Source organism: Leuciscus leuciscus, assembly GCF_965113295.1.
Source record: "Leuciscus leuciscus genome assembly, chromosome: 5".
NCBI classification, from domain to species: domain Eukaryota; kingdom Metazoa; phylum Chordata; class Actinopteri; order Cypriniformes; family Leuciscidae; genus Leuciscus; species Leuciscus leuciscus.
Window position 1 is genome coordinate 5,200,427 of NC_138729.1, and position 27,871 is coordinate 5,228,297.

The window sequence follows — 27,871 nt, forward strand, 5'->3', positions numbered from 1 at the left end:
GTTCGCTATTTATCACAGAGCATAACTTCAAGATGAAAAATGTGCAACATTACACAACCCAAAATACAACAACGACCTAACTAACTGACCAGAGAAGACGGACAAAATATTATCATAAACGTATGTCGGCTATTTTTCGTTCCAATAGATATTTGTGTCCGGCATGGTGAATTGTCCTATAGTGGAGGGGTGCTTGTGGAGGAGGTGCTCTGAGAGGAGGAGACTGTTCCTCCAGTCGCATTGACCACACATCTGCTGCGAGCTGAGGACTGAACACATCGTACCAACTTCTTGGATTTGCCGAGATTTCTTTTTCTCATCTCGAACGCGCTCGCCGCGGGTTTCGCGATTATTTTGACGAACTACTCCGCGATTTTCACGCATTCGCCATCGGATAATCAGCACGATGTTCGCTCGTTGAGTTGGCATATGATTGCATTCAAACATCGCTTTTATTTCAAAGGATTTTTATGTTTTTAAAGATCGGCTACTAAGGTCGTGGTGGATTGACTGTCGGAGATCAGAATTCGGTGGTTGGATGAGGACGTCGATGTGATTTAAACCCCAGCCGAATACGAACATTTATTTCTCACTGCTCGTGAACGAAGTGGCCTATCGGATTTGTTTTAATTGGTGGATTTTAAAAAGCCATCCCATTTTAGAGGGGAAAATTAGGACAAGTCGACCGACACCCCTCACAAAGGGGTTCCGCACAGCCGAGAGAACGGCATGTTGTTACTCCGTATGTTTTTGGCAAAACTGGCACATGTTTGCGTGTAGATAAAGAGGTCGTTTGGGAGATTTTGTGGTATTTGAAGACATGGACATTATTTTGCTATTTGATTAGTATACAAAGTTATAAGTGATTTTTAAACTCTTTTTTTTTTAACCTATCGATTTAAATGTTGATCAGCTGAATTTGTGTTTCTATAACAAACTTCACTGATTCAGTTGATTTCGTTTTCTCCATATGATAGTCTGAAGTTAAAAGTTTTTCCCTCCCCTCTCGTGACTTGGTGGCTTTTCTCTGTACTGTGAAGAATCCCACCGTGCGATTGTTCATTCCTGATGGGTACAAGACCCAGCTGACGATTCCTGAACCTTCACACTGTTTGCCCATCTTTGTAAACATTCCCCAGTGAAACACTCGTGATTCCACGATGGAGCTCTTCTTCTCCAGGAATGTGTCCGTGCTCTGGATTATCCTGCTGGAGTTCCTGCTCAAATCAGTGGCGGAGGAAGGTAACTCACTCATTTTATTAAACGCAACTACCTGTTGGCTCCTTAAAGATGAAGACGGATTGCTCTATAAAAGTGTTATATAACATTTAATGTCAACCAATGATCTATGGGCTAAAGCCCTATATAAAACAAGAGCAATTTTATTTTATTTAATATGCATGCAATGTTTTGTCTGGCCATCCCTGATAGCACACATAGCTAGCAAAGATGTCTATTTGATGTGCGTTGATAACATTTTTTGAGTGTTTGCACATCTGCAATATCCTACGTCTATAAGATGTTTCATGTGAGATGTTATAGGCCTATAGACATTTAGAAGATGTCAGAAGTTTATGATTTACAATTTGTAAAACTGCTTTTTAAAAGATGTTTATTAGATGTTAACACACAACAGATATTTTCCAGATGAAGCGCTCTTAAAAATACATCTAGAAGACGTAGGCCTATAGTGTGCTATGTGGGATTATGTTGACCTGATGTTTTACAAGCTCAGGACTGAGAAAGCATTCATAAGTGTATTCAATGGCTAGTTAGCAGTGCTCTGGGTTATGTATAGGCTAAATACTGAATTTATTACACATGGTCTGTTTTATTACTTAGGAGAGGCACTGTGCGATTGAGAGTTATTAAACGCTTTTGTTTGTTGTAGTTGGCGTGTTTGTTTAGCTTTATTGATGCAAGGAACAATTGAATAGACTGGTTTTGTTATTGTTTTATTTATCCTTAAATTAATCCGTTTATTATATACAAAGGGACTCCTCCAAACGTGTTGGATCGGGGTGTCACTTGAAAAGTAATAATTATCTCCTAGAAAGAGCGAATATAAAGTGGAGACAACGTAGAAGTGCACTTATAATGGTCGCTACACCCCTGCATTCACATCTCCCCGTTTAAAGTGCTCTTTAATAATCAATATAATTACTATGCTCCTGTAATCACTATAGACTATGCACTTAATAACATTGATTTCATTCTTAAGCCATTCCTTTGTCTTCTTCTGTCCTTTGAAAATTGCCATTGGGTGGATCAAACAGAGGCACAATAAGTGCAGCTCAAGTAACACGCACATGTTAAATTACAAAGAGGATGGGCGATATATGGACGTCTTGGGTCGATAGAAATTTGAGTACTGTAATTGTCGGGGGACATTCCATCCAGTAACCTCAATAAGTAGTCATTCTGATCAATAGAATGATGAATGGTTGTTCATGGAGGTTTCAGCCTGCAATGGAAAAAAGACAGAGAAAGTTGAGTTTGAGGAGATGTGGTAAAGGTGACTTCACGCATACCTGTTGGAAGTCTACCGGTTTGCCGCAGGCTGCTTAATCGATGGCGGATGGACGATTCGGATTAGTTCCGCATTATATGGCGCTGTGCACACACCTGCTCCCCGCTTGCCGAAATCAATTAACCGACCTGTGTGACAGACACGCACAGGTGATGCTCCTCCAACAGCAACGCTGTCCAATTAATGAGTTATTGACGCATTTCTGTCGCGGTAATTAGCAGATGAGTGTCAGAAACCCGCAGCTTGCGCTCTCAAGTGAGCAACGCGTTCAATCCGGAACGGAGACTGCAGAAGAGATCTCTTTATGCTATTTGAGTTAAGAACTTTAATGTACTGTAGCTACACGAAGCAGTATTTTGTATTACTTAATTAAATATAGCCTTGCTATATTTTTAAGTAGGGCCTAACAAAGATAACTTTCCCCCTTCCTTTTTTGTGTAGCGCCTGCGTCAGGCCTTTTTCGCGGTAAAATGAAACCTCTTATTACTCGAATATTCGTCTTGGTGTCTCTACTTAGAATTGTGACATTAAAAGAAGCTTGTTTCCACTACAGAATAATGCAATTTAAAAGATAATTGTGACTTTTTATCTCACAATTCGGACAATTTTTCTCACAAATGCGAGTTTATATCATTCAATTAAGAGAAAAGGCGTCAAAATTGCGAGATAAAGAGGCGCAATCACCTTTTTTATATTCAGTGGCAGAAACAAGCTTCCATTGGAAACTTGTTGTCAGTTACCTTTAAAAAGCAACTCTAATTTAATCTCTTTACTTTACTTGCTTTATTGGTGATTGCTTATTCCCACAATTTCTGTTGTTGTTGTTTTATTAACACATTGAGCTTCTCTTGAAAATTCTCTTTTACTGTTGTATCTATGTGTTTTTTTGTTTTGTTGCAATTAACTATTCTTGTAAAATGATGAAAAACTTAAAGACAAGCATGTTTTAAAGCAACTTATGTTGTGACTTGTGACCGTTTGTAGACCCTATCTGTGATATGATTAGTTTTTTGTATGCCATAATGAAAACAATTTTTCTTTCTTTTTTTATGTGTCGTTTTATTCTCATTTGGCAAGTCATTTTCAATTTTCAAAGTCATCACACCAGAATTTTGCTCAAATGAATGTCCAACTCATTAACTGTACCCAATAATTGTATGAGGTTGGGGAGGGGTTGCTTTGGCAAGTTGTAAAGACTAATATGGTGAAGTCAGTAACAGAAGCAGCAGGGGGGAGATTGGATTTGATTCTGTAGTAACTCAAACCCCTGTGTGAGATTAAACTAATGCCAGATCTGTGAGGATCACTGCACTGATCTCTAATTCCCTTTGTGAGGAAATATCAGCTAAAAAGAGAGAGAGGTAACAATGGCTTTCATGTGAGGTCAGAGCTCAGGAACTCTTCTGTCTTCCGTCTTCTGTTACCCTGGAGCAAAAAAGAGCTTATCCATTTCACCTTCTGTCACTTATGCACATATTTCTCACTGTCTCACTCATCTCATCTGTGAGTGTCTCTCTCTGTTATACGCACATGTGTTCAGTCTCATGTATTTGCTATGTTTGGAATGGAATACTTGTGTACTATGCAGTGTCTACTGTCTTCTGTTTTTTTAAAACTGCATGTGAAGCGGTATACAGTGAACTTCTCATGCATAGCTACACTCTTATCACATGGCCACACTACAAGCAAGAGTTGATTACAGTCCAATCATGGGATTTAGCTTCAGTTTTACCATGGTCAACTATGTATTAAATGCATACAAGAAACTTGCTTACTGTCACTGTGTACAGTTTTCATACGGCAGTAATAGTAAGAATAGTTGTCATGTGCCCTTCTCAACATACATGTTAATGGGATAGTTGACCCCAAAAATGAAAATCCTGTCATCATTTACTCACTCTTAAGTTGTTCCAAACCTGTATGAATTTCTTTCTTCTGTTGAACACAAAAGAAGATATTTTGAAGAACGTTGGTAGCAGTGAGAAAAATCTTCTTTTGTGTTCAACAGAAGTCAGAAACTCATACAGGTTTGGAACAACTTGAGAGTGAGTAAATGATGACAGGATTTTCATTTTTGGGGTCAACTATCCCTTTAAGTGGTATTTCTGTGTATTTCAACACATTTTAGAAAGAAGATTGTTCAAAATAGCAAAATAGTGCATTTTATTTATTATCTAATTTAGAATTTCATGTTTAATTCAATGCGTTACTGTCTGTTTCTTTGTGATTGTCTATTAAATTTATCAGCAATTTCTGAGTTAAAATTATTTCCACGCCAATTTATTAAGTGTAGTGATGCAAAGAAATTCTCCTCTTCTTTTTGAGGTTCACCCGTTCTTTTTGGCCGTGGTGAAGTTTCCTCTACTCCTCTCCCGCTGCAGAAATGCACATCCCTCCCCAGAAATCCTATTAAATGGAACTGATTTTTATAAGACGGGGATTTGCATTTAAAGCAGCGCTCTCCTCTCTCTCTCTCTCTTTGGTTGTTAATCCTGTGATTAGCCGCTTGAAGATTTAAACTGCAGCTCTGCGCTTCATCTCTAATCATCAATCCTGCACCTTTACTCTCTACAGAGTTTCAACAGTATGTTTGTCTCAAACCCAGAGAGATTCCTGTGTGTGTGTGCACGGCGGATTTCATGTGGAAGGAATCCTTTTTCAACTTTTTCAAATGTGTGTTTTTGTGTTTGAGTGTGTGGTTGGCATTGCCCCGGTTGCTGATCCAAACACTGTGCAGATTGATAGGATGATAACAGAGCTCAAGCAGCTCTTGTTGGGATTGGACTCTCTCTCTCGCTCTCTCTCTCTTTCATGTCTCTTCAGCCAGTGCATCAGTGTCAATACCGCCCTGATGGATGAGGGGCTGACAGCATAAGAGTCTCTCTTTTTATCCTTTTTCTCTCTGTCACCATCATTGAATCCCTCCTACACGCCTCTACAAGCGGTTGAGAAACACCATTTAGCATGAGAGGAGACCTTTAACCCTTCACAATCAGTGCAACAGGAAGAGAACCGATCAGATGATAGAGGAACTCTAATAATGTAGTGGGTCATTTCTGTAAGTGGGCAGGCATTTATGTGGTGACACATTTCATTGTATAGACTTGCATAGAAAGGTTTGGAAGGATCATGGTCATGTAATCCAACCAATTCCAGCTTGCCTCACTCTTCCAGCAGTTGTCCAGGATTGATTCAAACCAAACCCATAGAGCCGATTAGAGACACTTTACAGCCCTGATTGGATCATGGCAACCCTCACACACTGCAAAAATATGTCCTGAACTATTTTTTCCAGTCTTGTTAACTGAAAAAATGACTAAATATCCTTGAAGTGCAATCCTCGGAGAAAATTATGTAACAATCAAATTTGCTTTCAGAAAATCTTGAATTAAGTTTTTCTGACCTCACTGGCAAATTCTTTTATCTTGTTTTATGGATGTCTGTAAAAAGTGACTTTAGAAAAAAGACTTAACTTAAAAAAAGTAAGGAAACCTGTTGCCTTAAAATTATCAAGAATTTCATGCGTAATTGAAAAAATTAAGTTATGTGAACTAAACAATTCCACATATAAAAAAAAAGTGTTTCCTCACTTTTTTAAGTTGTCAACTGATAACTTTTTACAGTGTACAGATATTTCTGAAAAATAATAATATTTGCTGAAGTTAGGTGTGCCACTGACGATTACTTCTTCCTCTAGTCAACATGTCGGGTCTGTTTCAACTTGTGTAAACCGAATCAACTTGTGCCAGACTTAAAAGATTAGTTCACTCAGAAAGTTTCAGTATTCTGTAATCATTTACTCAACATGATGTCATTCCAAACCTATAAGAGTTTTGTTTGTCTTTGAAACGCAAATGAAGAGATTTCTGTCCCTCCGTTGAAAGTCCATTCCAACAAATATTTGATATTTCAAACAGTTCATAGAGAGATTGTAAAATAAATCCGTATATATCGAGCAGTTTAATCCATTGATCGAGCCACATACATAGAGATCATTAAATATGTATGCTTGATTATCACTATTTATATGTGAATGAAAGCCTAAATAAAAATCTGTTCATTTATAATGCAATCTATTCACATGGATTACTTCTACAATCTCTTTATGAACTTTTTAAACTGTGAAAGTTTTGGGTGAATGGACTTCCAATAGATGGACCGGAATCTCAGGTTACATTAAAAATATATTAATGTGTTTTGAAGATGAATGAAAGTCTTATGGGTTTGGAACAACAAGAGTGAGTAATTGATGACAGAATTTTCACTTTAACACCATTTAGTCGAGTATAACATATGATTGTCAGTCCTGGAACATCATTCTTATCAGCCAGGAACAGCTGGAACATCTACCTATAAGGTTTGTGGTATGGCTAGGGTCATGAATAGGTTTGAAACTATGATTGTTTGATAGTATTGTTGTTCTGCCAGAGCCAGAGCCAGTTTGTCTTCTTCACCCTAAAGGAGTGCCGTTATGCCCGTCTGAAATAATCCCTTCACTTCCACATTTTCAGTCTGTCAGACAGACTTCATAGAAATGAACTGTTGGATCTGGTATTAGTTCATTGAGCAGCTCAGGCAGTTTTGCTGCTCCTGAAATATACCTAATATAAATATACCGAAACGCTTGGCTTGTGCGACATGTAATATTTGAGAACACCAAAATGTTTGCTCTTTCAGAGATATTAGTACTCTGAATTTGTTCTCTCCAAACCAGAGCATTCAGCTAAATTGCCAAACACTTTTCTTACATCAAACTAAAAAAGCATTTTTGATTATGAAAATCCTATATATATCCACTGGTTGGTTAATCTGCAGATTTACTATAAGACACTTTTAGTATCACTAAACACTAAAAAAAACACAGTTAAAATCTCTTGTCCTGTTGCAAAATCATCTTGACGTCTTTTATCCTGTTTCAATTCATCATTACACCTCTATTTATCTCTTAGTTACCCGTGGGATGAACACATTACTTGCTGACCAATTTTTCTCTCAGAATTGTATCACGTACATCTACAAATCTGCAAACCAGTTGCAAGTTTCATAAGGGAATACACTATGTGTTTAGGAATATGAACCTTTTCCACTAATCTTGTCGTATATATCACATACTTTTCAAACACAGCACAGGCTTTCTTCTCTGAACCGTGTGTTAGTTCTCCCATTACGGCCCAGTGTGGGATCTCTGTTATCCCCCCAAAAATGAGCCTGTTCTGTGCTTCTCCCGAGCTTGCTCTCCCCCACTTCCCTCCCCGCCGGGGACTGCACCTTCAAAGCCATTCGTCTTCTCTGCAGTTCACAGCACGTTCCTCCCGTTTCTGCTCTCCTTCTCTCTCTGTCCTGTATACCTGCGCGACCCCCTCCCTCTTCTTTCCCGATCCATCTTTACTGGTTGTGTTTTGTGATTTGTGTGTATGATAAGAATGCTAATTAAGGCAAGACACTCCAGGCAAAGACATTGTTTTTGTGCTGGTCAAGATTGAGCCAATGGGCTATTTTGCTTCCATAACTTGTTTTCTTTTATACTAGTGGAAAGAAAACGTCCAAAATACACATTTAAGTGTTTATTTTATTACACTTTATCTATTTGCATCTGCAGATTCAATTACAATAGGTATCATTAAAGCCCATTTGAGTTTTTTTCTCCTGCACTGAGCCAGAAATCTCCACGTCAAGCACTTTACATTTCAAATTAAACTTTAGTTTTATTCCTGGAGGTTTTTTACAGAGGTTTTTTTTTTTTTTTGATTGCACTCCTAAAAATATGGGGATTTAGTTTTTTTCTGGCCGTTGACAGTATTTTCTGATTAAGGGAGTGATAATAATTTAAGAGATATCCAAAATCCTCCTTGTAAAAACCTTTAACTCTAATATGTCGTCAACCTGGCTTTATCCAATGTTCATATTTCTGTTCTGGAAGTTTATGCAAATTAGTGCAGTTTCCCCGACAGCGTTTAAAAAAAAAGAAAGTTGTCTGCCACCGCCAGCATTTTTTTATAATTTTCAAAAAACTTTCATGGCCCCCAGAATATTTTGTTGCATGAAAGAATATCTGAACATGCAATACATCAAAAGAAAGATCAGAGTCTCTGCTTATAAACAAACACACAACAAAAACTTTTTATTCCAGCTTCTATCAGTCTTTTTTAGCAACACGAATGTGGCTAAGTTTAAAGGGGTCATGAACTGGCTTTTTACATTTTTTTATATTGTTTTCTGATGTCAACTTATTCATTTACTTATTCATATTAGATTAAAAAACATCAAAATGAATAAGTAATAGGCTATTTTTCTTCCCTGGTTTTGAGCCTCGCTCCTGAAACGCTCGGTTTTTATAGGCGTGCCGCACGCATTGAAGACTTGGAAGTAAACGCCCACTGCTATGATTGGATAACAGTTTTGCATATTATAATGAGTTTCGTGTAATGCGTGAATCGGTGGGCGGGGCTAAACAGGCAGTGTTGAAGTAGGCGTTGATCTTCTTCTGCGGAGGCGGGGTTTGATACCCTTTGACGTCATAGATCCCCACTTTGAAAAACAGGATATTCTTATAGTATGATGATGACCTCTTATATGTCAAAAGCTCAAGGAAAATTTGATTTCTCAGTTCATCACCCCTTTAATTAAAAAAAGCAACATTTCAAACAAGTTTTTTTTGTTAAAGACTACAACGTGCATAAGCAATGCTTCTACTACTTGTTTCTGCTTCTTCTTCGCCTGTGTTTCGATCAGAAGATTCAGGGTAACACTTTATTTTACAGTGTCTTTGTTACATATGTTACATGTACTCACCATAGTAATAACAGTAAATTATGCATAATTACATGCAAATAGCCCTCAACCAAATCCTAATCCTACCCTAACCTTATAGTAAGTACATGTAGTTAATTAATATTACACAGTACTTAAATATATAATTACACTGTAACAATGACACCTTAAAATAAACCAGATTCTGTGCTCTTTCAGACGACGTGTAATAACACCGCCTACAGTATAACAGTGAAAACATGGAAAGCCAGGAAATTCTGTCAATGGCGAGGAAAGAGTTAAATAGAAATGCGTAATTGGAAAAATCATTTCAGAAAACTTGAATAACAAAGAAATGCCTTAATGTACCGTGATTAATCGACTATAGGGAAAGTATGGTGATATCTATTAGTTTTTTTTAAGCCACATGTTTCGTCTTGCCTTAAATCCATAAGCTGCCCTAAACGTAATGTAAAAAATGGATTGGTTGATGTGAATGTTGCACACGTCCTATTTTGGTAAATCACATTAAACACTATGAACATAGGTCCTTGTGAATTAATTACACTGATTAATGCGTTGACAGATAAACCGCAGGCATAATTTAATCATGAAGACCCTTTGTTTAGACAGATAATGAAAAACAGAGACACATTACTAAATGTTCCTCACTATGGTCTCTGAGTGCCCTTAAAACAGGTCAGGTGTGTGTGTGTGTGCGTGTGTGTGTGTGTGTGTGTGTGTGTGGAGCAGATGAAGTGTGGGCATTGACAAACACATGTGTTTCCATACACACCCTGTTAAAAAGGAATTGTTGAGAGAACACAAAAATTCTACGCAACGTGATGCATTCATGTTTTTCGGTTCTCTCAACCTTTTGTCAATTTAAATGTGTTTGTTAAAATGCCTCATTCATCCAATAAATGAATCAAGGTGGCTTCAGATTTCTTGTTCAGGAAATTTTCCAATTGGAAACACCCATTGTTGGTCTAACAATGTTTTTTATGTAGTTTAAAGCAACTCATATTTTATTAATATTTGTGGCTCAAACGGTCCCATAAGCAACGAAAATTTGTTGTTGCTTTATTATAGTTCAGAAAAGCTACGACGAGGACGTGTGTACACATTTATTTAGCTCAATGAGGGCATGCCAGAATTGTTTTTAATATAAAGTTAATTATAAATTCTACAGAATACCTCACTCCGACCCTAAGTATATCCCATTTCCATTTAATTAAAACAAAAACATTGTTTTGATAAATTAGGAAGTCCCCATAGGGGGAGGTTTGATCATATTTAGATCACTTCTGGGTACAAGTTTGTCCCCAAAGAATAGCTAAATAAACACACACATGACACGACTTGAAGAGGTCAGTATGCGAAGTCATAATGCATAATGTGTTTTTATAAGTGTGAGATTTTCGATTCGTTCTGGATAAGCACACGTTGCCTTCGCTCTCTGATCTTCAGTGAAAGCTGGGGAAGAAATTGAGGGATCAGGAAAGAAAGGAGATGGAGGAAACAAAAGATTGAAAGAGGAGAGTCATGCAGAGAGTGTATTATGTATCAGATATCTGCTGGGGTTATACTGGGTCAGTGTGTGTGTGTGTGTGTGTGTGTGTGTGTGTGTGTGTGTGTGTGTGTGTGTGTGTGTGCGCGTGCAACAGACAGGAACAGTCTGCTTTCTCTATTCACACACCAATCAAACCAGCACGGCTTCTGGCTGCCACTGACACTTACTCAATGTGTGTGTGTGTTGGAGTGGATATGATTAAGGGTCAGTTTGTGTGTGTGTGTGTGTGTGTTCATGATGTACCGTGTGAGCAGCCATATGGGGATATAATGATAATAAAAGCTGTGATGTTCGCTGATGGCCTGCACATCAATAGAGCTCGAGAGTTCAACAGATTGCAAAGGAAGTCCTTGGCTATGCTGGGAATGAAATATTAGTTTACAGCATATGTGCACTCAGAATACACTGCATACGGACTGGTTTATATTTGAACAGTTTTTTTGCTATTTTATACAATTTTGTGTGTAAAATATTAAACTTTTACCTGATTACTGATTAATAAATCAAGAAATAGATGTTGGTTCGTCACATCCGGAAATGTCAAGTTCAGCGCATTGGCGTCTGGGATACAGTAGTACTGTATACATGCACATTTAGGTGAATGTAGATCGTTACACAGATAATATAAGCCAACAGATGCTGTGTACATATATGCTACGATAATAGTATGATGTTTGGACATGGGTGTTCTTTTAGATAAGAAAAACATTCAACACTCTCAGAAATTAAGGTGTTTAGGGGTACAATGGCTTGTCACTGGGGCTGAACCCTCAAGGGTACAATATTGTACCTTAACCTTTAAAAGAAACGGTACATATATGTACCTTTTAATGCTTTTTGACCCTCAAAAAGGTACATAAATGTACCTTGAGGTCCGATAATAAGCCCTATGGGGTAAGTTAGTGTAGATTGTATCTTGGGGGACAGAAATGGACTCCTACTGTACCCCTATTTCTGACAGTGAAGGCCCAAAACATACTTTATTTAGGTCTGACCTGTAATGATTCTAACTACCCAAGCTTGATTTCAAGTATCTTCCTTCCAAATGAAATACTTAATCCAATGGAAGTGAATTCAACACACACACACACACACAATAGCAGAGATTCTTCTTCAATAATCAGTGTACTGTTTCAGGTCATATACTATCATACAAACATTTGAAGCAAACTCATATGTAGGGCTGCAGAGATGACGTATTTGTGTAAGACAAAACCCGAGTGTTAGCACTTCCTGAAGTCAATGGGTTTGACTGGTAAATGCCTGCAATAACGTCTGTGGTGAACAAAAGCTCAAGATATTTTCACGTTTTATTCTACATCATAAAACACATCAGTAATACCCCCTGTGCTTTACTTGTCTTGAAAAAGGCTAATAAATATCTCAATGGGACTAAAGAGGTTGTCGGGACATTAAACTTCATCACTAACTTCCGGGTCGGCCTACAAAAATATGTAATCTCTGCGGGGTTGTTTCGGGCCGTAAGTACTGAAGTTTGCCATCGCCACAGTAACGCAATAACACGAGTTAAATATGAACAACAGGGACATACGCTTTCAATGCACTTGGCAAGCATTTGCATACACACATAGAGAATGTTTCAGGCTTTACTATTTTTTGTGTGTCAAAAGGCAAACAATTTCTGTATTTCTCTCTCTCTCTCTCTCTTTCATTTTCCCCCAACAGCAATACAAGTGCAAACACTGTCTAGTGTGTGTTTGCTCATCGGCTGAATGCTAGGAAACGAATCCACATTCAAAGATGCGTCAGCCAAACGAAGTATGTAAACGAGTTGAGACGAGAGAAGGATTGTTCATTTGTTTAGCGTGGACTTAGGAGCGGTCCACTTTCCTTTCACATGTCCCTGTCCAACGACGCTATAGAAGAAAAAAACAGAAGCTAATTATTTCTCATGGTGGTCATGGGAGACAAAGCCTTGTTTTCATGAGATGGCTTGAGAAGTTGCAGATGTTTCATCGCTTCAGTGAGTTAGGCTGGTCGGCTTATGCTTATGTAGAGAAAGGTTGTTTGTTTTGGTAAGTTTTTTTTTGTGTGTGTGTGTGTGTGTGTGTGTGTGTGTGTGTGTGTGTGTGTGTGTGTGTGTGTGTGTGTGTGTGTGTGTGTGTGTGTGTGTGTGTGTGTGTGTAAATGCTCACAGGTTGCTTTTTCATAGCTCAGTAAGCCAAATAAAATATTAAAGTTATCTTACTGGTTGGCTCTCTTTCTTAGGGGAATAGAAGCTAATAATCGGATGGTCAACTTTTTGTCCAGTCCCTGGCTAATTGATAAGTGAAGTCGACTAGTGAGATCTTCTATTAGTTATATTGACTATTATATTATTTTTAGCTAATAAAAGTAACTCTTAGCATGTTAAAACCTCTTTAAAAATGTATTCTCTATATTGATCCCTTCAAAAGCTCCACTGCTACAAACATTTAACTCACAGTTTTTTCCAATTGCTAACACACAATTTTGCAAACTAGGCTGGTTTTATCAAAATACTTTACATAATTCACAAAACCACACACCCAAAATGCAAAATACCTCATATATCATGCAAAATGAAGCACTGCAAACAAAACTACATCTAGCATTATCAAACACACACTTCATTCATATTAGCAGATTTTTGTCTAACCAACTACACACTGTTGGCATAATGAAGAGCACTCTCATCTTTAACATGCTTTGCCATAATACTAAAATAGTTCAAATTGTAGAAAATTCTTCAGATTGTTCACATGCACAGGAATATTTGCAGATACACACACATGCTGTTGAAACATTAATGTTTTTTTTTTTCACCAAACAAGTCAGTGCAACATATGCACAGCGGATATATTTACATTGGACTGAACAAAAATATGCTCACAAAAAAAACAGGAAACTGAAAGTGTTAACAATGAAGCATTGAGGTGTTTGGTCAGGTGACACATGTATCGGCCAATCAGATCATGGAGTGTCATTTTGAATGGCAGTGTTTTGAAATGGTAAACATGTGACTTTATGTCAGATTTTTGTGTGTTATGCAGAGAACCGTGTTCAGTGCCTTTACAAAGTGCCATTTTGAATTGCAAAATGTGTGTAAAGCAGAAAATGTGTTTAGACTTTTGGAGACTTGAGAAGAGGTTTTGCTCTGTGTGTCAGTTTTAATATTTATGCTGTGCATGTCAGTTTAGTGTGTTAGCAATTGGAAAAAACTGTAAGTAAACTTTTAAAAGTGTACTTTCTTTAAAGTGCATTTTAAATCATTATGTTTTCATAAATATTTGATCATGCTTTAAAGAAGTACATTTACTTTGATGTGTCGAGTAACACACACGTAAAGTACTTGATCATAATGTTAACTGGAATGTGTTTGTCCGTATTGCAGTTAAACTTAATATTTATCAAATGTACAAAATTGCAAGAAATTAAAGAAAAGACATGACATTTAAAGTATATTTCGGTTTACCACAAATGCTTATTTAGCAGCACACTTTAACCATATTTCAAAAGTAGAAACAATTATGAAGTTAAGATGCCCTACTTTAGTAGGTCAAAAAACACTCTAAATTCCAGATAGTTGCATTTAATATAAATTTAAACTATAATCAATTTTAACTTAATTGCATTTAACGATTGTCTGAAAGCATTACATTCAGCGTGTTTATTATTTACATAATAAGTATTCATGTTAAAAGTATTAATGTTAAAAGTTATCGCTTTTGATGAAAGATTACAAGGACAAACTGGTTTTCTTTGGAATAAGGTGAACTGAGGAATTGTTGGCGATAAGACAGGGAATAAGACGATCCATTCTGATCTCCTGTTGACTTTAACACGACTGTATCGTTTAGACAGTGATTTTGCAAAGGTGTAGTTTTGTTCATCCCTGGCAGTATCAGTCGTCCAGGTGTGCTTCAGTAATTAAACTCTCAAACGTGCCGTCACGCTACAGTACTCATCTCTCTTCACTATCTGTTCATCTCCATCCATCTCTTTCTAATCCCTGTTTTCCCTTTCATCTCTCCTCTGCCACTCTTTCTCCTTGGCCTCTTTTTTTCCCCCTCTCCCTTTCCATTTTACATCCCTCCCCCTCCTTTCAGTTTCTCCTCTCTTTCTCTCTCTTTCAGTAATTGGCACTGTCTCCTTTCCTTAATTAAAGTGAAAGACTAATTGTAGCCCGGTGCTGGTCTTCTGTCATTTACCTTTGAGAGAAAGTGAGGATGTGTCTATAATTACAGAGGTTTGGGAGTGCAGATAGGAAACACTCAAGGCATGATATCCAAGTCAAGGTCACGTACCACAGTGTGTTTTACAATCAAACATTCCTGTTAGAAAAACACTTTAAACTTCTCTACGATAGCTTGGAGATCAAGTAGAGAACAAATGGAGGCTTTTGCTTAAGTATTGGGAAAATATATCCTAGCAATCTCACTAGTTAAGTTCATCACAATAATGTTTATGTTCTCGGATCTCACAAAATAAGAGATATGAAATTTGTCTGAAATTTCTCAACAAAATCTCCCAGGACTTAGTGAGCTTGTTCTCTTTCTTGATGTCAGCAGATTTATACTTCTACTGTATATCAACAATTGTTTGACTTAAATATTTTGAGAGCTCCATTAAGTCTCCTGAGCGGTGAAAAGCAACCTCTGAGCAATAGATTTCCATGGGCTGGCATGTTTTCTAGACACACACTCATACAGAAAACAGTCATAAACTAGACAGAAACATGAAGCAGACAAACACTCATTCTCGACTGCAGAGGTGAGAAACAAACGAGTCACACACACACACACACACACACACACACACACACACACACACACACACACACACACACGCACGCGCGCACGTCTTAACATGCCAACATGCTCAGACACAAACACAGAGTCCTGTTTGCCTTTATTCATATCATCAAATTCAGGAAATATCCCATTATTCAAACACACACACTACTGTTCGAAAGCTTGGGGTCAGTACATTTTTTGAAAGAAATTAATACTTTTATTCAATATTAATGCATTAAATCAAAAGTGACAGACATGACATTTATAATGTTACAAAAGATTTGTATTTCAAATAAATTCTGTTCTTTTGAACTTTCTATTCATTGACGATCACAGCATCACAGTTTCCACAAAAATATTATATGTTTTCAACATGGATAATAATCAGAAATGTTTCTTGAGCATCAAATCAGCATTTCTGAAGGATCATGTGACACCGAAGAGTAAATTCAGCTTTGAATAACAGGAATAATTCAATTTAAATTTCAAATTGTAATATTTCTCAAAATGACTGTTTTTACTTTGTTTTTATCAAATAAATGCAGCATTGATGAACATAAGATACTTCTTTAAAAACAGTCTTCCCAATCCCAAACTTTCGAACGGTAGTGTACCAAGTTACCTGTTACTGACCTCTTAAAATTCATCAGTGGAAATAAGAGACAATTGTTGGATTGTCTGGATAACATAGCTCAGATAACTTGATGACAAATGTTCATATGAAAATTTGTGATTTTGGCAAACTTGAGTGTATATGAGACATTAAAATCTCTGAAACTCTAGTATGAGGCTTATGAGATTATTGGGGTCTTTTTCTCCAAAAATGCACCCCAATAATCCACTTATCTCTCCATTTAAACTCAGGTTTATCACTAAAGAGAGTAAGCGTCATGTGGTACGGAAATGGGACCACTGCATTAAATGGGTCAAAAAAACAAGCTCGGACAGAAATTGGCCACCGGGAGCTTAATCCATCAGAACAGCAGCCGGTGCTGATGATGATATCAGGCCAAAGACTCACTGACAGGTGTGTGTGTGTGTGTGTGTCAGGTGAATGATAATCCATGTGTCAACTTTGGAGTCTCGCTGTGTCTAACCTATTTTTTTGAGGCGAGCCATAAGGGGAAACACACACACACATGCACTTTTTCCTGCCCCATTATAAGTAATGATAGAGTAGACAGCAGGAGATAGTCCACTGTAATTACATAAACGAACACACACACACACACAGACAGCGAAACAGACCATAATCTATCACATCACACATCGTAGTCCTCAGTAACCTGGTACCATACACACAAACTTCATGGATGAATGTCCAGGTCGTATTTCACACCAACAAGAAAAGACAAAAAGTGCCCCTGTAATGCTATTTTAAAGGCTCCTAATATTATTTTGGTGTCTCTTACAACAGGTTTACAAGGTCCAAGGTCAAAAAACACTTTATTTTTCTCATAATATGCAATGAAGCATCACCTCTTTTCTCCGAAACGGTTCAAGGATTCGGTGTCTATAAACCCCGCCTCTCCGAGAGCCTGCTGTGCTCTGATTGGTCAGATGGCCCAGTCTGATGTGATTTTTAACTCTGTTCTGTTGTAACTCTATTTATCTGTACTTTGATCTTTGAAACTTTGCAGACCTTTTACTAACACAAACAGCGATAATAAAAACTATGTGAAAGGTAATATCCAAAAAGCATAATGGGGCACTTTAAGAAAATGAAGCCTATTCTTTAGACTGTCATTAATGTGAAGCAAATAACAAAACACAGCTTTAACAAAGATGAATCTCTGATCATATTTAATTTATACAGTGTACACTTTAGTGTTATTTTATATTTAGGCCTAATTATTACATTTCTACATTTAGACTTTACTTGATTTGTTGTGTTTTGTTGATCTATAATTATAATTAGTGTATTTGTTCTTATTTTTATTGCTGACTGTGTTCACCTCCCTTTAATAAGTTTGAAATGTATTAGTTAGGCTTGTAGTTTTTGCTGTGATATCGAAGTACTTAAAGTGTGCTTTAAGTAATTAATAAAAGCAAATATTTACCCCCCTCCCCCACACAATTTTTTTTTTCCTGTTGATCTGAATAATGATCTGATCCGTGACACAAAATCCGTAATATGATCCGATCCGTGCGTTTTGAGATCCGTTGAAACACTATCAAACACGTCCTGCAACTTAGCAACAGAAGAGACTGAGAATAGCAAAAATGCATCACAGACAAAGGGTTTAATATTATTGCAAATAGAATTGGCTGGCAAGATAGAATTAGCAAGATAATGACTATATAGCAATAATTAATAAATATTAATTTCTCTATTACCGACAGCTGAACCGGTAACGTCGTAGCTTAACGATACTGTGATCTTTCATAATTTAGCCATTTAATACCGGGTTTCGGGACCCATCCCTAGTGAAATATGACCTGGGCATGTCGTGGACAGGTTTCATGAGATTCATGTGTGTGTGCATTTTAATTTAGATGAGCCTGTAATTTGTTTTTCCTCTGAACTCGGAGCAAAACTCGCAGTGGGAAATCACCGTCAGATATCCGGTGCCTCATCCCTCGGCCTCCACCTCTCCCTCTTTTTTGCCCTCTTCTGCAAAAGCTCCCGCCCTGTGTCCTCCTCTCATCCCTCTTTCATCCTCCCGGGCGTCACTCGCTTTGATTCTCAGAGCTGGACGCCGGTTATCAGCCGTCCACAGCCTCTCGACATCAGAAGAGAGAAGGATAGAGGGAGGCACGGAGAGATAAAGAGTATGACGGATACATACGGAGTTATTGAGAAGAGAAATGAAAACGGACGGATGGCAAGAAAGGAATTTGAAAGCAGGAAAAGCAAAAGTGATGGGGGAAAGTAATGAAAGACAGAGGGAGAAATGTCTGGAAGATGGATGGCGTGTGTAGGTGTCACTGAGTGAAAGCACATGCCAGTTTTCTCCCTGAGGCCATACAGGCTTAAATAACAGTTTTTGATTTTGATTTTTAATATTGATGCGATTCTAAGGGTGAAAACCAACAACGGGAAGCTTCCAGTCCCCAAGACAAGTTGCGACCCAGATACATACAGATAGAGGCATATCAGGTGTTTGGAGTGGTGTGCTACCATGCTACTCGTGCTAGTTATGCAGTGTGTCAACTGTGCGGCGTATGCTAGTTTTCTGTGCGGCGTATGCTAGTTTTCTGTGCACACAAAATACCTGCGTGACTTACAACGTTTGCAGAATATACAACCAGAGCCAGTGTTATTTTAAGTATCATTACTTTTGAATTAGATTTAATTTTTTAGTTTTAGGGTGTGTTCACACTTGGCATGTTTGGTTGGATTAAAACGAACCCTGGTGCGATTGCTCTGTTAGTGCGCTTCATCTGAATAAGTGTGAACGCTGCCATCTGGACCCTGGTGCACCAAACAAGTGGACCGAGACACTGAAAAGATGAGTCTCTGTCCGCTTCCAAACCAACTCTGGTGAAGTTTGACACACACACACACACACGCGCACGCGCACGCGCACACACACACACACACACACACACACACACACACACACACACACACACACACACACACACACACACACACACACACACACACACACACACACACACACACACACACACACACACACACACACACACACACACACACACACACACAGACAGACAGTCAAACAGACACTAATCTATCACACCACACACCGTAGTCTTCAGTAACCTGGTACCATACACACAAACTTCATGGATGAATGTCCATGTTATGTTTCACACCAACAAGAAAAGACAAAAAGTGCCCCATGCTATTTTAAAGGCTCCTAATCTTATTTTGGTGTCTCCTAACAGGTTTACAAGGTCAAAAAACACTTTATTTTTCTCATAATATGCAATGAAGCATCACCTCTTTTCTCCGAAACGGTTCAAGGATTCGGTGTCTATAAACCCCGCCTCTCCGAGAGCCTGCTGTGCTCTGATTGGTCAGATGGCCCAGTCTGATGTGATTTTTAACTCTCTTCTGTTGTAACTCTATTTATCTGTACTTTGATCTTTGAAACTTTGCAGACCTTTTACTAACACAAACAGCGATAATAAAAACTATGTGAAAGGTAATATCCAAAAAGCATAATGGGGCACATTAAGAAAATGAAGCCTATTCTTTAGACTGTCATTAATGTGAAGCAAATAACAAAACACAGCTTTAACAAAGATGAATCTCTGATCATATTTAATTTATACAGTGTACACTTTAGTGTTATTTTATATTTAGGCCTAATAATTACATTTCTGTACCTGAATACTACATTTAGACTTTACTTGATTTGTAACTTTGTTGTGTTTTGTTGATCTATAATTGTAATTAGTGTATTTGTTCTTATTTTATTACTGATTGTTCACTTGCCTTTAGTACGTTTGAAATGTATTAGTTAGGCTAGTAGTTTTTGCTGTGTGCTTTTAGTAATTAATAAAAGCAAATATTTGCATTAATCAAAATGTCATTACTTGATCTTCCGGACTTCTTTGCGTTTGCGGACGTCTCCAATCATTTAGTCCTCTTAAACCCCGCACCTTTCTTACAATCGACTGCAAGATTGCGTTCAGATCTTCCTCCATCCAGTCAACAACTGAACCACATTTTTTCATTTTCAATAATCTATATCACTCTGATGTTCAGCACAATACGAAAAATCTGTCGCTACGTCCTTTTCATCGTGATTTAAAAAAATGTACTCTCAGAATTAAACATTGTGTGTACTGATAGTGTAGCATACTGAATTTTGAAATCATTTTTTATTTTTGACTGCTTTACACACAATATCTCAATTTTAAAAAGTATACACTGCACAGTATGTAATATCCATTCTAAACATTTCTCCCTAAGGCCATCAGGGCTCAAACATAATCTTTTTCTTCTTGTCATTGATGCTTCTCTGAGGTCTAAACCAACAAGTCTCGACCCAGATTCATACAGACAGAGACACATTGATTCCATCTCTGTATGCTAAACTCCAACACTCATGGGAAAAGCACATGCAAAAAAGAAAAAGAAAAAGAGCAATAAAGGTGTTTCTCCTTAGAGACACGAATAAAGAAAGGAGTTTGAACAAATAACAGTAGGGGAAAGAGGGAGAAATTTATTCGTTGCTAGAGTATTTTTAGATCAAAGGATCTTTGTGATTGGAGCCGGTTTGAACTGTGTATGGTGGCTTCGGGTGGTCACATGACCAGCACAGCTCCCATAGCAAGAACCCTGGGGCCGATACGTGTGCTGGGTGGGGGGGTGACTGAATGAAAGCCTGATTAAAACCCATCACCACCATCAATAAGTAATGACCAAGAGCCAGTTCAGGCAAAAACGCAATCAGGAGCAGAGAGAGTGGAAACGGAAAGGAAGGATGTTCACTGGTAATTAAATGACCATCATTCACCGCTGGGTTGAAACTCTATATAGTGATTTTGTATTGTCACTGTATATGTGTGTGAGTGTAAAATTAGGCTGTGCCCTTGTTCCCATGTCCGTCGGTTTCCCTGGAGCTATGCACGTCAGGATGAGAGAAAATCACCCGCAGTTTCGAGTTGTTTTTGCTAAAGCTTCTGTTGGCCATGATTCGATAACCAAACCATCAAACCTCAGGGAAGTTCCCTTGCCCTCTGTGCGCTCGCAGGAAAAACGTTATTGCTCAGATGTTGCTCTGTCACACTGGGCTGAAAAACAGCGCAGATCTGCATGAACGTCGATGGGTTGTGATGCTCGCCGCTGCTTTTGCTGGAGGACTAGTATAGTTATGATGTTCTTCAGTAAAAACATGTTCTGTGGTGAAGCTGATCTTTCTGGTTCGGCCACACTAGTTAAAAAAGCATCATGAGGACTGTATGTAATAGCATACTTGTTAAAATTATAATCAAGCACTTTACATGTGCTTTAGTGCGTTAGTCAACACATCAAAATGAGTGTATTTATTTTAAAGCATGACAAAAGAGCATTACAACTATAACTCTGTACTTTAAGGTAAAAAGTAAGTGCAAATATTTGTTTGTGTTTTTAAAAACGTACTTAAACATTGTCATGAAAGTGTACTCTCTTTAAGTACACTTAAGTGGCCTTTAATAATACATTATCTGCAAGTACAGTTTAAAGAAATATATACTTTAAGATTTGAAGTACATTTATAAGTGCACATTCAATACAATTAAGTGCACTTCTTTATTGAGAGAGAGAGAGAGAGAGAGAGAGAGAGAGAACAATTATAAAATGAATATGGATAGGGAAACTTCACTGAGTTCATATTGATATCTTGGGTATGTTGGCAAATCTCTGTACAGTTTGAAATATTGTTGAAGTCTTTAGATGTGACGCGCAATCACAGAGTCTTCTGCAAGCATAAGTCTTCATTTCTCAGTATTTAACAGATAAAGAGTACACTACAAGTGCACATTAAACACACTTCTTTTCAGGTGGAGACATTAAAGATCGTGATCTAATTTTTTCTGTATTTATTTTTTCTCCCCGTTTTGACAGAGGTCCTGATGAATACAAAGACTGAGACATCAGATCTGAAGTGGACGACGTTCTCTCGAAGTAAACCTGAGGTGAGAGCTGCCGATTTGACCCTACATGTAGAGCAGATGCTCATGTGCAAGCTGTATATGATTACGCCTGATCTCCACTTCTCGTGTGCACAGTGGGACGAGGTCAGTGGCCTGGATGAGAAGAACAACAGCGTGAGGACCTATCAGATCTGCCAGGCCGACGGTGCGTCCAGTCACTGGCTGCGCAGTAAACTCATCGACCGGCGAGGGGCGTCTCAGGTGTACGTGGAGCTGCTCTTCACCATGATCGAATGTTCATCACGGATCACACATCACCGGTCCTGCAAAGAGACCTTTAACCTTTACTACTACCAGAGTGACACGGATGACGCGACGGCAAGCCATCCCGCATGGATGGAGAACCCTTATACTAAGGTGCTCATACACACTCGACCGCAAATGTAAAACTGCATAAATAGTTATTAACGTTACTGGAAGGAAAATTTCATAGATTTCATATACATTTTAGATGAGTACACTTTAGCATATTTAAAAAAAGGAGTACTTATTACAGAACTTTGACAGAAACTGAATGTAATGTTTTCAGACACTTAATTGCATGTTGACTGCAATTAGAGAAAAATGTGTTTTACGAAATGACCCTATTAATTAGTACATCTTAGTATGTAATTGCATAATTTATTCTATTGTCTTGTATTTATGGTCTGTAATACAATTATTTTCATTGTCTTAAATATGGCAGTAGTGTACTGAGATATGCACTGACTAAAGCATTTATAGTTAACTAAATTAAACTGAACTTTTATGTCATGTATTTATAATTAAATATATGACGTTGCAGTTTAGTACATTTAAAATATATTAACTCTAAATTAAATATTGAATCAAACATTACAGTTAAAATTATTATCCAGTGCTTTAATGTCAGTCAACACGTTTACTTCTTTAAAGCATGACAAAAGATTATTAAAACATAATGATTTCAAATGTACTTTGAAGAAAAACTTTTATTTTGACATTATTACAAATTGCGCTTTTTTAAGTGTTATGAAACAGTCTTGAAAGTGTACTTTAAGTACACTTAAGTGGCCTTTTATTTCAATAATAATATACGATCTGCAAGTATCTTTTTTAAAATTATACTGTTAAGATTTGAAGTGCACAACAAGTGCATATTCAATACATTTAAGTGCACTTCAAGTTTAGTATCTTGGCGAATCTCTGAACAGTTTTGTTTAACTCCTTAATAATGAGTCCAGTGAAGGTCATCTGAATATATAATAGAGCGATGAGCAATTGTACTGAAGTGCAAATTAATGACAATTGAGTAAATGGCTCTTAATGAATGAATGACTCAAAAATCGAGATGTGAAAGAGATCACATTTGTGATTTTCCTCTTCTATGGATCTCACCAGTCTTTCCCGAATCTGTGTTTTCCATCAGGTGGACACGGTGGCCGCAGACTTCTTGCTCCGTGCGGGTGGAGAGAAGAAGTCGAACATCAAAACGCTGCGTTTGGGCCCATTGACCAAACGTGGATTTTACTTGGCGTTCCAGGCCCAGGGAGCGTGCATGGCCCTTTTATCCGTGCGCGTCTTCTTTAAGAAGTGTCCGGCTCTCACGCGCTCACTATCCGTGTTCCCGGAGACGGTTCCTCGCTCGCTGGTGCAGGAGGCAGTGGGCCAGTGTGTGGCAAACGCAGCTCAGCCTGGACCAAATCCCAGACCGCCTAAGATGTTCTGTGGAGAAGATGGACAGTGGGTGGACCAGCCCACCACCACCTGTACTTGCCTGCCGGGCTTCGAGGCCAGCCATGGAGATCTGGAGTGTAGAGGTGAGAGAGAGAGGGAATACAACAGACTTCTCAGAAGATGATTTGAGCTCGACGTAAAGACGATGAGCTGTAGAGACACATTTCAGTTAAACTAAACTACATCAATGCGCCATTCTGAACATACACTTCCATCTATATACTTACTATCACAAAAGTATGAATCTGATGGCCTGTTTACAGCTGGTATTAAGATGCGTTTTGGTCGATCAGATCACAAGTGGACGACACTAAATGAAGACTTCAGATGCAAAAGCCTCTAAGTGCCATTTGAAATTTTCTTCTAAAATGAGCATTTTTATCAAGCTCGTATATTTAGGTTCAGTAGTTTCACTTTAATGACAATTAATAGGTCATTTACATTGCCATTAAAGTGAAATAACTGAACGTAAACATACAAGCTTGATAAAAATGATCATTTCTAGAAGAAAATTTCAGATGGCACATAGAGGCTTTTGCATCTGAAGTCTTCAATTACTGGTGTAAACGGGGTCTAAAACTTTTTGAGCTTGTCCACTTTCGAACACTTCCAGAGGTCGTGGAAAACACATTAGACCGGATTGCTTTCGTAGTGTAAACGCTCATGTGATCGAATGTGTTCAAACAGACACAGAAGACCGTCTACTCTCCGTCTACTGAACTAATGCGTGAACATTATGGGAAGAGCTCTAGCCAGACGGGATTTAAACTTTGTCGGCTAGAGACCCAAGTTTGGTTTGAAGATGAAAAATGTACCAAGCACAATGTTCTCTCAGCATTCCTGATTAACACAGACTCACAGTGTTCGGCGTGATCTTGCATCTGTCAGAGCGGAAACCAAAGCTGATGCTCTCCGTATGTTCTTCCGTTGTCTCCGGTTCTGTTCTGTAAATTGCATGAGCTTATTTTGTCCATTAGATTGAATTATCTAAAAAAATATATATAGATTTACCGCCCATAGACCCTCACCTCGAGAAATCAGGACAGAAGTGGTTGAAAGTGGACAAAAGTGACGGATTAAAACACCAGGTGTAAACGGGAATGTGTCTCCCTCGTCTACTTGTGATCCGATCCACCAAAACGCATGTTAATACCAGCTGTGAACAGAGCCTGAGAGAATGTTGAGACACTCGCACACACACTGCCTGTCTACTTTAAGAATAAGTGTTGAGGAAGTTTATATTGACAATGACTGCAACTTCAGCTCTGATAAGAGGCCACGGATGGAGAGAGAGAGAGACAGTACAGGACAGATGGGACTGAATTAGACAAAGACTGTGACACTGAGAAAGAGAGAAAACAGTGAGTGAGAGAGGTGAGATGAAGGTCTTCCTTTAAACTAGAGAAAAGAGGAAGTGGAGAGATCAGGAGAGGATTACTGTGAATTTCATCAGTGTCCTACGGCTGGACACATTTTCATTCGCTGTTACATTACAGTTGCTGTGCATCCTGGGTACATTTACATTTCTGCATGTGGCAGACACTTTTGTACAAAAGCGACTGTACAAGTTTCGTGGTGAAATTGCAAAAGATTTCTTTCATCGAAGGGCGAAATCACCAGTCTTTGATCGCTTAATAAGACATGCTCACAAATGGCAGATTAATTGTCTTTCTGATCAATTTTAGTCTCCATTGTGTCCAAAAATTTGGGGTCACGGTCTTGCAGTGTGATTGCACACATGACTGCCATCGTTTGAAGAGTGAATGAGACCGCAGAAACATAGATCAGACATACACTACTTTCAAAAGTTTGGGTTCGGGAAGATTTTTGGTAAGATGTTTTTGAACGAAGTCTCTTCTGCTCATCGAGGCTGCATTTATTTGATCAAAAATACAGTGAAAACTGAAATATTGTGAAATATTATCAAAACAGCTGTTTTATATTTGAATATATTTAAAAATGTAATTTATTCCTGTGATAAAAGCTGAATTTTCAGCATAATTTCTCCAGTCTTCAGTGTCACATGATCCCTCAGAAATCATTCTAAAATGCTGATTTGCTGCTCAAGAAACATTTATTATAATTATCAATGTTGAACAGCATAATATTTTTTGTATTCTTTGATGAATAGAAAGAACAGCATTTATTTGAAATAGATTTTTCCATGATAAATGTCTTTCCTGTCACTCACAAAATATTCAAATTAATCCATTTACAATGGAAGCCTAGTAGGCTTGAAGCACTAGAGTAATTAAACATTAATTAGATCATTGTAATTTTTCGTTGTAGAACCATAACACAAATATTGCATGTGTTAGCATTAAACACTAACAGGAACTATTGTAATGCACAACTGAGTTCATATGCCTCTCATAAAGCAAACGTTTTTTTAGGAAGTGCATGAACAAAACTTCACATTTCTGCTTTTGAACCCTCGGGAACGATTGCCTAATAGACTTTGTTTCTGCAAACACGATTGTCCTTAATTTTTTACAAAGTTCAGCGATGATTTTCTGTGGTAATCGACAGCATATGTTGCATGCGTGCAGCTTAAGTTGACCGGGAAAAGGATTTAACCAGGAAAATTCATTTAAGGACATGACTGATCTACTTTAATTCAAGTAATCGCCGTCTCTCAGTGAAGTGGATCAGTCCAAATCCTCCCAGTTTTCAAATATGACTTCAGCTCTTTAATGATGTTTCTCGGGATGGGTGGAGAGAGCGAGTGTTAAAGGCCCTGCGTGTGTGTTAAACTGCAGCTGTGCTTTCTGTGGGCGTGAACCCCTGGAGTTCACACACACACACTCAATGACTTACTCAGCATTCATCCACTCAAACACACTACATCTGCTGTTCATCCCTTTCTTTCACACACCCACACACACACAAAGGCAGCGCAAAGCCATAATAGTGGCGCCTGCAGGCAGGGTTGTGTCCAGTACAAAGCCGCTCTAATGACATGACCAATTAGGTATGGGCAGAGAGAGAAAGAAAAAGAGAATACTGCAGTTTATTGGGCAGGTGAAAGGCCGAACGGAGAGTGTGTGTGGTCACGGGGTCACAGGTGAAGGGCAGAAAATGTGTGTGTGGGTGAGGCTAATGGTACTAATGACTCTAATTAGTCGCATACAGATTCACACATGTACAATCTCTTCTTGTTTAGCTGTGAAATATCTATAGTGGTGCCAGTGATGATATGACATGGCAAACACCAGAATATTGTGAAATAAATGTAAATAATTCCTGTGATCAAAGCTGAATTCTCAGCATCATTACTCCAGTCTTCAGTGTCACATGATCCTTCAGAAATCATTCTAATATGATGATTTGATGCTCAAGAAACATTTCTGATTATTAACAATGTTGAAAATGGTTGCACTGCTTCATATTTTTATATCTTTTTAGAAATCTTTGATGAATAGAAAGTTCAGAAGAACAGCATTTATCTTTTGTAACAGTATAAATGTCCTTTACTGTCACTTTTGATCAATTTAATGCATCGTTCCTGAAAAATAGTATTAATTTCTTATATATATTACTGACCCCAAACCTTTGAACAGTAGTGTAACAGTAGTGTTACTCCAAGGTACTTCAAAGTATACCATCTTACTAATTACCAATGTTTGATTAGTTCATAAATTGGTGACTGTATTGGACCGCAGTTTTTACGTAACGCTTTTTTTTAAAGGTGGCGTAGTTGCACATGTTACATGTACTTTCAATAACGCTAAATTATGCATAATTACCAAGAAATCAACCCTCTACCAAACCCTAACTATAACCCTTTAGTAAGTACATTTAGTCAATTAATATGAATTAGTACTGATTTGCGTAATTACACTATAAAAATGTCACCTTTTAATAATCACTTTATGCTGACAATGGAAGGAGATCATATAAGACTCATTTAAAAGATGAATGCCCTTTTTAATA

General features: G+C 37.9%; 1 protein-coding gene across 1 annotated transcript in view; it reads left to right on the top strand.

The window, feature by feature from the left end:
- The first annotated feature begins 234 nt into the window (after positions 1–234).
- The window catches only part of ephb4a (eph receptor B4a), a 46,476-nt gene continuing 18,839 nt past the window's right edge, over positions 235–27,871 (top strand). The window contains exons 1-4 of the mRNA XM_082170927.1: positions 235–1,242; positions 22,155–22,225; positions 22,319–22,600; positions 23,631–24,021. Coding sequence (XP_082027053.1) covers positions 1,161–1,242; positions 22,155–22,225; positions 22,319–22,600; positions 23,631–24,021 — 826 coding nt within the window. The 5' untranslated portion in view covers positions 235–1,160. The remainder of the gene's footprint in view (positions 1,243–22,154; positions 22,226–22,318; positions 22,601–23,630; positions 24,022–27,871) is intronic.